Source organism: Balaenoptera acutorostrata, chromosome 16 (assembly GCF_949987535.1).
Source record: "Balaenoptera acutorostrata chromosome 16, mBalAcu1.1, whole genome shotgun sequence".
NCBI lineage: Eukaryota > Metazoa > Chordata > Mammalia > Artiodactyla > Balaenopteridae > Balaenoptera > Balaenoptera acutorostrata.
Window position 1 is genome coordinate 9,385,482 of NC_080079.1, and position 12,927 is coordinate 9,398,408.

At 56.0% G+C, this 12,927-nt stretch overlaps 1 protein-coding gene across 1 annotated transcript in view; it reads right to left on the minus strand.

The window, feature by feature from the left end:
- The window catches only part of DMBT1 (deleted in malignant brain tumors 1), an 86,099-nt gene that overhangs the window by 44,219 nt on the left and 28,953 nt on the right, over positions 1-12,927 (minus strand). The window contains exons 15-26 of the mRNA XM_057531417.1: positions 11,553-11,876; positions 10,067-10,105; positions 8,736-9,059; positions 7,931-7,960; positions 7,298-7,327; positions 5,916-6,239; positions 5,111-5,140; positions 4,478-4,507; positions 3,063-3,422; positions 2,294-2,323; positions 1,661-1,690; positions 282-605 (exon numbers count right to left, since the gene is read on the minus strand). Coding sequence (XP_057387400.1) covers positions 282-605; positions 1,661-1,690; positions 2,294-2,323; positions 3,063-3,422; positions 4,478-4,507; positions 5,111-5,140; positions 5,916-6,239; positions 7,298-7,327; positions 7,931-7,960; positions 8,736-9,059; positions 10,067-10,105; positions 11,553-11,876 — 1,875 coding nt within the window. The remainder of the gene's footprint in view (positions 1-281; positions 606-1,660; positions 1,691-2,293; positions 2,324-3,062; positions 3,423-4,477; positions 4,508-5,110; positions 5,141-5,915; positions 6,240-7,297; positions 7,328-7,930; positions 7,961-8,735; positions 9,060-10,066; positions 10,106-11,552; positions 11,877-12,927) is intronic.

The following is a 12,927-nucleotide window of genomic DNA, read 5'->3' on the forward strand; positions in this document are numbered from 1 at the left end:
CTGACCTCCATTCACAGACCTCCTGACAGAACTAGCCTCTTTTGCCTCTGGCTTGCACTGTGGCATGGAGAAAATGGCTTCAAGTCACTTTCAGTTTGGTTCTTTGTTCTAATTCACCAGCTACATGCCTGGCAGCTTGTCAGAAAGCTCATACTAATTCTTAGCAGAGAGACAGGGTGATTTAAGGAAGCGAGGAATGTAAACATGCTTTAAAAGAGATTCAGAATGTCAGAAGGAAACGGCACCCCCAGAGAGGGACACCCAGCTTATTTGAGACCAACCTGAGCAGACGACACTGGCGTCCTCGCTGTGTCCACAGTTGTGTGTGTTCCAGGGGTTGTGAGGGCAGCTCCACAGGTAGCTCTCGTGCCCCGAGCAGCCCACGTCGTCCAGGACGATGGGCCCTGAGCCCTGACCGTACCGGGCATTTCCTGGGGCCGATGTGGCCCAGCCACAGCCCAGCTGCCTGCAGACCACGTTGGCGTCGTTGGTGTCCCAGCTGTCGTCACACACGGTGCCCCAGGAGCCTCGGTACAGGACCTCCACCCGGCCCTGACACCTGTCACCTCCATTCACCAGCCTCAGGGCCAAACCTGATTCAGTTCCTGGAAGGAGACGGGAAAATGCACTCTCCTGTGTCTTCCGGAGGAAGAGGTCCGGAGGACTCAACGAGATTCAGAATCCTTCCAGGGAAAGACTTCTGAGATCAAGCTAATGTTCTCCTTCCGGAGGACCTGACTGAGCCTGGCCATCATCGTTTATCCTCACGGGGCTGTTTGATAGAACCCTTGGCTGTGGACTGAGCGACGCATGTTCTCTGATGGGTTCCCCACAAGGCCCAGCATTCAGTGGCTGATCCCAGCCTTGGGATGGAGGTGGGAAGAGGGGAAGCCCACAGCCTGAATCCCCAGGGACCATTGGGATGAACTTGAGCCCCTGCAGCAGGAGACCACCAGAGACAGCTACCCAGACCCCGCCAAGGGGCCACCTTCAGATGTTCACTCCCACATGGGAACCCACTCCATCAGGCCCAAGTGTATTCTGAAGACTACTTTTCACTGAGCACTCACTCATGGCATTTTCAAACCCCAAACTCAAGCTGACTCTTGAACAAGCCATGCACCCGCTGAAAATCATCAGAGCACATGGACATGATTAGGGAGAAGGCATCTGTTGGTAGGAGGTGGATCAGAGTCCTAGGGCTTGTCCGCTGAAGAGCTACAAAAAAACCAGACTCTCTCCCCTCCTGGGCTGTAGACCAGTGGCTGACAACTGCCCCTTGGCAGGAAGCAAGCTGACAGTGAAGTCCATAAACATAAGACAATAGAGGTAAGAAAAGTGCAGGGGAAAAGCTCTACTGGAACTTCTGGATCCAGCTCTACCTGAAGACCAACCACCTCTTAGCTATGGAAGTCATTGTGGCCCCCTCTCCCACCCCCAACTCAAGAGAGTGTGAGTTGGGATCCTATCACTTGGCAACAAAAGCATTCTGAGTCATGTATGCCACAACTGGGAGGTGAAGGTTCTCCATAACTCTGGCACACGAAAGGAACCCTCCACATTAGATGAGGTGGTGAGCTCAGAGGCTCCAACCAAGAGTCAGGAACTGCACCCAGGCCTGATGACTGGAGCGTTACGGCAGGATCCAAGTGATGCTTACCATTGGCAGGAGTTGCGGAAGTCCACCAACCTGAAGGGAAGACACAGCAGGATTAGAAAGAAGGTGTCTAGAGTCAAGGTCGGTCTAGTGCCCTGTCACTCACATCGGGGAAAGGAGGGTCTGAGAATCTCCACTGCCTGGGGGAGGAAGAGGCCTTTGCTGAAGGCTTACCGTGAGCCAGATCATGCCCTCAAATGTCCACGGCAGGGCGAGGAGGCACCACACTCCACAAGAGCAATTAGCTCGCTCTCCTGACTGAGTGCTCTCTGGGGAAAGTCGCCCTTTTGGACTCCGCGGGGGGTGGGGGACCTGAAACAGCCCTGTTCTCCCCGCACACATAACTCTCGGTCTAGACAATGCTTTTGAGCAGAAATGACCCCAGGACAGGCCTCCCTGTCACCCAAAGCTCTGGGGAGACACTGTGTAGCCACAATGTCCTGAAATCGCTGAGCCCGACCCGAGGATCCTTGTGCTATGTTTCCTCTGGAAGTGTCTGCTCGCTCTAGGGTGACCAGGGCAGGTGCTGAGAGGTGGAAAAGGTCCACTCGCCCCACCTGGGGCTCCTGGCTGGAGTCTGTGGAGGTGAGTGGGGAGGGAGGGGACACCCCGGAGTCAAGAGGCAGCAGGACTCACCTGGCAGGAGTGTGGACCTGGGCCTGGCATCTGGGAGAGAGAGAAGGCAGCTCAGACACCTTGCACAGAAGGGGCACGACACGGGCAAAGGGGGACGACGCTGAGCAGGTGAGACGCTCGGTCCATGCCTGTGCCCTGCCACGCAGGGGGGGACCTCTGCCATCCTCACCCCCCAAAGATGCTCCTCCTGACAGGTCCAGGCAGCCCAGCATCCCTTATTTCCAATGTCAAGGTGATTAAATCTGGGTCTAGATAAGCGAGTGGACCCAAACCAGTCATCTGCCTCACAGCTTTTATGGGCCCACTGAGGCAGCAAGACAGGGGTCCAGTTCGAAGTTCAAATCCCATGTGTGATCTGTCAGGCCCGACCGTAGGTGATGACAAGGCTGTGCCCGGCAGGCCACACAGGGGCCACTGCCCTGCACACGGCAGACCTGCTGCCCAGACAGTGCATCCCGGTTCCCTGGAGGGGCTACCGTCCAGGGCTCAGGAACCAAACCCTGGGCCACCTGCAATGCTAGGCCCTGACCTCCATTCACAGACCTCCTGACAGAACTAGCCTCTTTTGCCTCTGGCTTGCACTGTGGCATGGAGAAAATGGCTTCAAGTCACTTTCAGTTTGGTTCTTTGTTCTAATTCACCAGCTACATGCCTGGCAGCTTGTCAGAAAGCTCATACTAATTCTTAGCAGAGAGACAAAGTGATTTAAGGAAGCGAGGAATGTAAACATGCTTTAAAAGAGATTCAGAATGTCAGAAGGAAACGGCACCCCCAGAGAGGGACACCCAGCTTATTTGAGACCAACCTGAGCAGACGACACTGGCGTCCTCGCTGTGTCCACAGTTGTGTGTGTTCCAGGGGTTGTGAGGGCAGCTCCACAGGTAGCTCTCGTGCCCCGAGCAGCCCACGTCGTCCAGGACGATGGGCCCTGAGCCCTGACCGTACCGGGCATTTCCTGGGGCCGATGTGGCCCAGCCACAGCCCAGCTGCCTGCAGACCACGTTGGCGTCGTTGGTGTCCCAGCTGTCGTCACACACGGTGCCCCAGGAGCCTCGGTACAGGACCTCCACCCGGCCCTGACACCTGTCACCTCCATTCACCAGCCTCAGGGCCAAACCTGATTCAGTTCCTGGAAGGAGACGGGAAAATGCACTCTCCTGTGTCTTCCGGAGGAAGAGGTCCGGAGGACTCAACGAGATTCAGAATCCTTCCAGGGAAAGACTTCTGAGATCAAGCTAATGTTCTCCTTCCGGAGGACCTGACTGAGCCTGGCCATCATCGTTTATCCTCACGGGGCTGTTTGATAGAACCCTTGGCTGTGGACTGAGCGACGCATGTTCTCTGATGGGTTCCCCACAAGGCCCAGCATTCAGTGGCTGATCCCAGCCTTGGGATGGAGGTGGGAAGAGGGGAAGCCCACAGCCTGAATCCCCAGGGACCATTGGGATGAACTTGAGCCCCTGCAGCAGGAGACCACCAGAGACAGCTACCCAGACCCCGCCAAGGGGCCACCTTCAGATGTTCACTCCCACATGGGAACCCACTCCATCAGGCCCAAGTGTATTCTGAAGACTACTTTTCACTGAGCACTCACTCATGGCATTTTCAAACCCCAAACTCAAGCTGACTCTTGAACAAGCCATGCACCCGCTGAAACTCATCAGAGCACATGGACATGATTAGGGAGAAGGCATCTGTTGGTAGGAGGTGGATCAGAGTCCTAGGGCTTGTCCACTGAAGAGCTACAAAAAAACCAGACTCTCTCCCCTCCTGGGCTGTAGACCAGTGGCTGACAACTGCCCCTTGGCAGGAAGCAAGCTGACAGTGAAGTCCATAAACATAAGACAATAGAGGTAAGAAAAGTGCAGGGGAAAAGCTCTACTGGAACTTCTGGATCCAGCTCTACCTGAAGACCAACCACCTCTTAGCTATGGAAGTCATTGCGGCCCCCTCTCCCACCCCCAACTCAAGAGAGTGTGAGTTGGGATCCTATCACTTGGCAACAAAAGCATTCTGAGTCATGTATGCCACAACTGGGAGGTGAAGGTTCTCCATAACTCTGGCACACGAAAGGAACCCTCCACATTAGATGAGGTGGTGAGCTCAGAGGCTCCAACCAAGAGTCAGGAACTGCACCCAGGCCTGATGACTGGAGCGTTACGGCAGGATCCAAGTGATGCTTACCATTGGCAGGAGTTGCGGAAGTCCACCAACCTGAAGGGAAGACACAGCAGGATTAGAAAGAAGGTGTCTAGAGTCAAGGTCGGTCTAGTGCCCTGTCACTCACATCGGGGAAAGGAGGGTCTGAGAATCTCCACTGCCTGGGGGAGGAAGAGGCCTTTGCTGAAGGCTTACCGTGAGCCAGATCATGCCCTCAAATGTCCACGGCAGGGCGAGGAGGCGCCACACTCCACAAGAGCAATTAGCTCGCTCTCCTGACTGAGTGCTCTCTGGGGAAAGTCGCCCTTTTGGACTCCGCGGGGGGTGGGGGACCTGAAACAGCCCTGTTCTCCCCGCACACATAACTCTCGGTCTAGACAATGCTTTTGAGCAGAAATGACCCCAGGACAGGCCTCCCTGTCACCCAAAGCTCTGGGGAGACACTGTGTAGCCACAATGTCCTGAAATCGCTGAGCCCGACCCGAGGATCCTTGTGCTATGTTTCCTCTGGAAGTGTCTGCTCGCTCTAGGGTGACCAGGGCAGGTGCTGAGAGGTGGAAAACGTCCACTCGCCCCACCTGGGGCTCCTGGCTGGAGTCTGTGGAGCTGAGTGGGGAGGGAGGGGACACCCCGGAGTCAAGAGGCAGCAGGACTCACCTGGCAGGAGTGTGGACCTGGGCCTGGCATCTGGGAGAGAGAGAAGGCAGCTCAGACACCTTGCACAGAAGGGGCACGACACGGGCAAAGGGGGACGACGCTGAGCAGGTGAGACGCTCGGTCCATGCCTGTGCCCTGCCACGCAGGGGGGGACCTCTGCCATCCTCACCCCCCAAAGATGCTCCTCCTGACAGGTCCAGGCAGCCCAGCATCCCTTATTTCCAATGTCAAGGTGATTAGCTCTGTGTCTACATGACCGAGTGGACCCAAACCAGTCATCTGCCTCACAGCTTTTATGGGCCCACTGAGGCAGCAAGACAGGGGTCCAGTTCGAAGTTCAAATCCCATGTGTGATCTGTCAGGCCCGACCGTAGGTGATGACAAGGCTGTGCCCGGCAGGCCACACAGGGGCCACTGCCCTGCACACGGCAGACCTGCTGCCCAGACAGTGCATCCCGGTTCCCTGGAGGGGCTACCGTCCAGGGCTCAGGAACCAAACCCTGGGCCACCTGCAATGCTAGGCCCTGACCTCCATTCACAGACCTCCTGACAGAACTAGCCTCTTTTGCCTCTGGCTTGCACTGTGGCATGGAGAAAATGGCTTCAAGTCACTTTCAGTTTGGTTCTTTGTTCTAATTCACCAGCTACATGCCTGGCAGCTTGTCAGAAAGCTCACGCTAATTCTTAGCAGAGAGACAGGGTGATTTAAGGAAGCGAGTAATGTAAACATGCTTTAAAAGGGAATCAGAATGTCAGAAGGAAACGGCACCCCCAGAGAGGGACACGCAGCTTATTTGAGACCAACCTGAGCAGACGACACTGGCGTCCTCGCTGTGTCCACAGTTGTGTGTGTTCCAGGGGTTGTGAGGGCAGCTCCACAGGTAGCTCTCGTGCCCCGAGCAGTGCACGTCGTCCAGGACAATGGGCCCTGAGCCCTGACCGTACCGGGCATTTCCTGGGGCCGACGTGGCCCAGCCACAGCCCAGCTGCCTGCAGACCACGTTGGCGTCGTTGGTGTCCCAGCTGTCGTCACACACGGTGCCCCAGGAGCCTCGGTACAGGACCTCCACCCGGCCCTGACACCTGTTACCTCCATTCACCAGCCTCAGGGCCAAACCTGATTCAGTTCCTGGAAGGAGACGGAAAAATGCACTCTCCTGTGTCTTCCGGAGGAAGAGGTCCGGAGGACTCAACGAGATTCAGAATCCTTCCAGGGAAAGACTTCTGAGATCAAGCTAATGTTCTCCTTCCAGAGGACCTGACTGAGCCTGGCCATCATCGTTTATCCTCACGGGGCTGTTTGATAGAACCCTTGGCTGTGGACTGAGCGACGCATGTTCTCTGATGGGTTCCCCACAAGGCCCAGCATTCAGTGGCTGATCCCAGCCTTGGGATGGAGGTGGGAAGAGGGGAAGCCCACAGCCTGAATCCCTAGGGACCACTGGGATGAACTTGAGCCCCTGCAGCAGGAGACCACCAGAGACAGCTTCCCAGACCCCGCCAAGGGGCCACCTTCAGATGTTCACTCCCACATGGGAACCCACTCCATCAGGCCCAAGTGTATTCTGAAGACTACTTTTCACTGAGCACTCACTCATGGCATTTTCAAACCCCAAACTTAAGCTGACTCTTGAACAAGCCATGCACCCGCTGAAAATCATCAGAGCACATGGACATGATTAGGGAGAAGGCATCTGTTGGTAGGAGGCGGATCAGAGTCCTTCTAGGGCTTGTCCACTGAAGAGCTACAAAAAAACCAGACTCTCTCGCCTCTTGGGCTGTAGACCTGTGGCTGACAACTGCCCCTTGGCAGGAAGAAAGCTGAGAGCGAAGTCCATAAACATAAGAAAATAGAGGTAAGAAAAGTGCAGGGGAAAAGCTCTACTGGAACTTCTGGATCCAGCACTACCTGAAGACGGACCACCTCTTAGCTATGGAAGTCATTGCTGCCCCCTCTCCCACCCCCAACTCAAGAGAGTGTGAGTTGGGATCCTATCACTTGGCAACAAAAGCATTCTGAGTCATGTATGCCACAACTGGGAGGTGAAGGTTCTCCATAACTCCGGCACGCGAAAGGATCCCTCCACATTAGATGAGGTGGTGAGCTCAGCGGCTCCAACCAAGAGTCAGGAACTGCACCCAGGCCTGATGACTGGAGCGTTACGGCAGGATCCAAGTGATGCTTACCATAGGCAGGAGTTGCGGAAGTCCACCAACCTGAAGGGAAGACACAGCAGGATTAGAAAGAAGGTGTCTAGAGTCAAGGTCGGTCTAGCGCCCTGTCACTCACATCGGGGAAAGGAGGGTCTGAGAATCTCCACTGCCTGGGGGAGGAAGAGGCCTTTGCTGAAGGCTTGCCGTGAGCCAGATCATGCCCTCAAATGTCCACGGCAGGGCGAGGAGGCGCCACACTCCACAAGAGCAATTAGCTCGCTCTCCTGACTGAGTGCTCTCTGGGGAAAGTCGCCCTTTTGGACTCCGCGGGGGGTGGGGGACCTGAAACAGCCCTGTTCTCCCCGCACACATAACTCTCGGTCTAGACAATGCTTTCGAGCAGAAATGACCCCAGGACAGGCCTCCCTGTCACCCAAAGCTCTGGGGAGACACTGTATAGCCACAATGTCCTGAAATCTCTGAGCCAGACCCGAGGATCCTTGTGCTATGGCTTCCCTGGAAGTGTCTGCTCGCTCTAGGGTGACCAGTGCAGGTGCTGAGAGGTGGAAAACATCCACTCGCCCCACCTGGGGCTCCTGGCTGGAGTCTGTGGAGCTGAGTGGGGAGGGAGGGGACACCCCGGAGTCAAGAGGCAGCAGGACTCACCTGGCAGGAGCGTGGACTGGGGCCTGGCATCTGGGAGAGAGAGAAGGCAGCTCAGACACCTTGCACAGAAGGGGCACGACACGGGCAAAGGGGGACGACGCTGAGCAGGTGAGACGCTCGGTCCATGCCTGTGCCCTGCCACGCAGGGGGGGACCTCTGCCATCCTCACCCCCCAAAGATGCTCCTCCTGACAGGTCCAGGCAGCCCAGCATCCCTTATTTCCAATGTCAAGGTGATTAGCTCTGTGTCTACATGACCGAGTGGACCCAAACCAGTCATCTGCCTCACAGCTTTTATGGGCCCACTGAGGCAGCAAGACAGGGGTCCAGTTCGAAGTTCAAATCCCATGTGTGATCTGTCAGGCCCGACCGTAGGTGATGACAAGGCTGTGCCCGGCAGGCCACACAGGGGCCACTGCCCTGCACACGGCAGACCTGCTGCCCAGACAGTGCATCCCGGTTCCCTGGAGGGGCTACCGTCCAGGGCTCAGGAACCAAACCCTGGGCCACCTGCAATGCTAGGCCCTGACCTCCATTCACAGACCTCCTGACAGAACTAGCCTCTTTTGCCTCTGGCTTGCACTGTGGCATGGAGAAAATGGCTTCAAGTCACTTTCAGTTTGGTTCTTTGTTCTAATTCACCAGCTACATGCCTGGCAGCTTGTCAGAAAGCTCATACTAATTCTTAGCAGAGAGACAGGGTGATTTAAGGAAGCGAGGAATGTAAACATGCTTTAAAAGAGATTCAGAATGTCAGAAGGAAACGGCACCCCCAGAGAGGGACACCCAGCTTATTTGAGACCAACCTGAGCAGACGACACTGGCGTCCTCGCTGTGTCCACAGTTGTGTGTGTTCCAGGGGTTGTGAGGGCAGCTCCACAGGTAGCTCTCGTGCCCCGAGCAGCCCACGTCGTCCAGGACGATGGGCCCTGAGCCCTGACCGTACCGGGCATTTCCTGGGGCCGACGTGGCCCAGCCACAGCCCAGCTGCCTGCAGACCACGTTGGCGTCGTTGGTGTCCCAGCTGTCGTCACACACGGTGCCCCAGGAGCCTCGGTACAGGACCTCCACCCGGCCCTGACACCTGTCACCTCCATTCACCAGCCTCAGGGCCAAACCTGATTCAGTTCCTGGAAGGAGACGGGAAAATGCACTCTCCTGTGTCTTCCGGAGGAAGAGGTCCGGAGGACTCAACGAGATTCAGAATCCTTCCAGGGAAAGACTTCTGAGATCAAGCTAATGTTCTCCTTCCAGAGGACCTGACTGAGCCTGGCCATCATCGTTTATCCTCACGGGGCTGTTTGATAGAACCCTTGGCTGTGGACTGAGCGACGCATGTTCTCTGATGGGTTCCCCACAAGGCCCAGCATTCAGTGGCTGATCCCAGCCTTGGGATGGAGGTGGGAAGAGGGGAAGCCCACAGCCTGAATCCCCAGGGACCATTGGGATGAACTTGAGCCCCTGCAGCAGGAGACCACCAGAGACAGCTACCCAGACCCCGCCAAGGGGCCACCTTCAGATGTTCACTCCCACATGGGAACCCACTCCATCAGGCCCAAGTGTATTCTGAAGACTACTTTTCACTGAGCACTCACTCATGGCATTTTCAAACCCCAAACTCAAGCTGACTCTTGAACAAGCCATGCACCCGCTGAAAATCATCAGAGCACATGGACATGATTAGGGAGAAGGCATCTGTTGGTAGGAGGTGGATCAGAGTCCTAGGGCTTGTCCGCTGAAGAGCTACAAAAAAACCAGACTCTCTCCCCTCCTGGGCTGTAGACCAGTGGCTGACAACTGCCCCTTGGCAGGAAGCAAGCTGACAGTGAAGTCCATAAACATAAGACAATAGAGGTAAGAAAAGTGCAGGGGAAAAGCTCTACTGGAACTTCTGGATCCAGCTCTACCTGAAGACCAACCACCTCTTAGGTATGGAAGTCATTGTGGCCCCCTCTCCCACCCCCAACTCAAGAGAGTGTGAGTTGGGATCCTATCACTTGGCAACAAAAGCATTCTGAGTCATGTATGCCACAACTGGGAGGTGAAGGTTCTCCATAACTCCGGCACGCGAAAGGATCCCTCCACATTAGATGAGGTGGTGAGCTCAGCGGCTCCAACCAAGAGTCAGGAACTGCACCCAGGCCTGATGACTGGAGCGTTACGGCAGGATCCAAGTGATGCTTACCATTGGCAGGAGTTGCGGAAGTCCACCAACCTGAAGGGAAGACACAGCAGGATTAGAAAGAAGGTGTCTAGAGTCAAGGTCGGTCTAGTGCCCTGTCACTCACATCGGGGAAAGGAGGGTCTGAGAATCTCCACTGCCTGGGGGAGGAAGAGGCCTTTGCTGAAGGCTTACCGTGAGCCAGATCATGCCCTCAAATGTCCACGGCAGGGCGAGGAGGCACCACACTCCACAAGAGCAATTAGCTCGCTCTCCTGACTGAGTGCTCTCTGGGGAAAGTCGCCCTTTTGGACTCCGCGGGGGGTGGGGGACCTGAAACAGCCCTGTTCTCCCCGCACACATAACTCTCGGTCTAGACAATGCTTTTGAGCAGAAATGACCCCAGGACAGGCCTCCCTGTCACCCAAAGCTCTGGGGAGACACTGTGTAGCCACAATGTCCTGAAATCGCTGAGCCCGACCCGAGGATCCTTGTGCTATGTTTCCTCTGGAAGTGTCTGCTCGCTCTAGGGTGACCAGGGCAGGTGCTGAGAGGTGGAAAACGTCCACTCGCCCCACCTGGGGCTCCTGGCTGGAGTCTGTGGAGCTGAGTGGGGAGGGAGGGGACACCCCGGAGTCAAGAGGCAGCAGGACTCACCTGGCAGGAGTGTGGACCTGGGCCTGGCATCTGGGAGAGAGAGAAGGCAGCTCAGACACCTTGCACAGAAGGGGCACGACACGGGCAAAGGGGGACGACGCTGAGCAGGTGAGACGCTCGGTCCATGCCTGTGCCCTGCCACGCAGGGGGGGACCTCTGCCATCCTCACCCCCCAAAGATGCTCCTCCTGACAGGTCCAGGCAGCCCAGCATCCCTTATTTCCAATGTCAAGGTGATTAGCTCTGTGTCTACATGACCGAGTGGACCCAAACCAGTCATCTGCCTCACAGCTTTTATGGGCCCACTGAGGCAGCAAGACAGGGGTCCAGTTCGAAGTTCAAATCCCATGTGTGATCTGTCAGGCCCGACCGTAGGTGATGACAAGGCTGTGCCCGGCAGGCCACACAGGGGCCACTGCCCTGCACACGGCAGACCTGCTGCCCAGACAGTGCATCCCGGTTCCCTGGAGGGGCTACCGTCCAGGGCTCAGGAACCAAACCCTGGGCCACCTGCAATGCTAGGCCCTGACCTCCATTCACAGACCTCCTGACAGAACTAGCCTCTTTTGCCTCTGGCTTGCACTGTGGCATGGAGAAAATGGCTTCAAGTCACTTTCAGTTTGGTTCTTTGTTCTAATTCACCAGCTACATGCCTGGCAGCTTGTCAGAAAGCTCACGCTAATTCTTAGCAGAGAGACAGGGTGATTTAAGGAAGCGAGTAATGTAAACATGCTTTAAAAGGGAATCAGAATGTCAGAAGGAAACGGCACCCCCAGAGAGGGACACGCAGCTTATTTGAGACCAACCTGAGCAGACGACACTGGCGTCCTCGCTGTGTCCACAGTTGTGTGTGTTCCAGGGGTTGTGAGGGCAGCTCCACAGGTAGCTCTCGTGCCCCGAGCAGTGCACGTCGTCCAGGACAATGGGCCCTGAGCCCTGACCGTACCGGGCATTTCCTGGGGCCGACGTGGCCCAGCCACAGCCCAGCTGCCTGCAGACCACGTTGGCGTCGTTGGTGTCCCAGCTGTCGTCACACACGGTGCCCCAGGAGCCTCGGTACAGGACCTCCACCCGGCCCTGACACCTGTTACCTCCATTCACCAGCCTCAGGGCCAAACCTGATTCAGTTCCTGGAAGGAGACGGAAAAATGCACTCTCCTGTGTCTTCCGGAGGAAGAGGTCCGGAGGACTCAACGAGATTCAGAATCCTTCCAGGGAAAGACTTCTGAGATCAAGCTAATGTTCTCCTTCCAGAGGACCTGACTGAGCCTGGCCATCATCGTTTATCCTCACGGGGCTGTTTGATAGAACCCTTGGCTGTGGACTGAGCGACGCATGTTCTCTGATGGGTTCCCCACAAGGCCCAGCATTCAGTGGCTGATCCCAGCCTTGGGATGGAGGTGGGAAGAGGGGAAGCCCACAGCCTGAATCCCTAGGGACCACTGGGATGAACTTGAGCCCCTGCAGCAGGAGACCACCAGAGACAGCTTCCCAGACCCCGCCAAGGGGCCACCTTCAGATGTTCACTCCCACATGGGAACCCACTCCATCAGGCCCAAGTGTATTCTGAAGACTACTTTTCACTGAGCACTCACTCATGGCATTTTCAAACCCCAAACTTAAGCTGACTCTTGAACAAGCCATGCACCCGCTGAAAATCATCAGAGCACATGGACATGATTAGGGAGAAGGCATCTGTTGGTAGGAGGCGGATCAGAGTCCTTCTAGGGCTTGTCCACTGAAGAGCTACAAAAAAACCAGACTCTCTCGCCTCTTGGGCTGTAGACCTGTGGCTGACAACTGCCCCTTGGCAGGAAGAAAGCTGAGAGCGAAGTCCATAAACATAAGAAAATAGAGGTAAGAAAAGTGCAGGGGAAAAGCTCTACTGGAACTTCTGGATCCAGCACTACCTGAAGACGGACCACCTCTTAGCTATGGAAGTCATTGCTGCCCCCTCTCCCACCCCCAACTCAAGAGAGTGTGAGTTGGGATCCTATCACTTGGCAACAAAAGCATTCTGAGTCATGTATGCCACAACTGGGAGGTGAAGGTTCTCCATAACTCCGGCACGCGAAAGGATCCCTCCACATTAGATGAGGTGGTGAGCTCAGCGGCTCCAACCAAGAGTCAGGAACTGCACCCAGGCCTGATGACTGGAGCGTTACGGCAGGATCCAAGTGA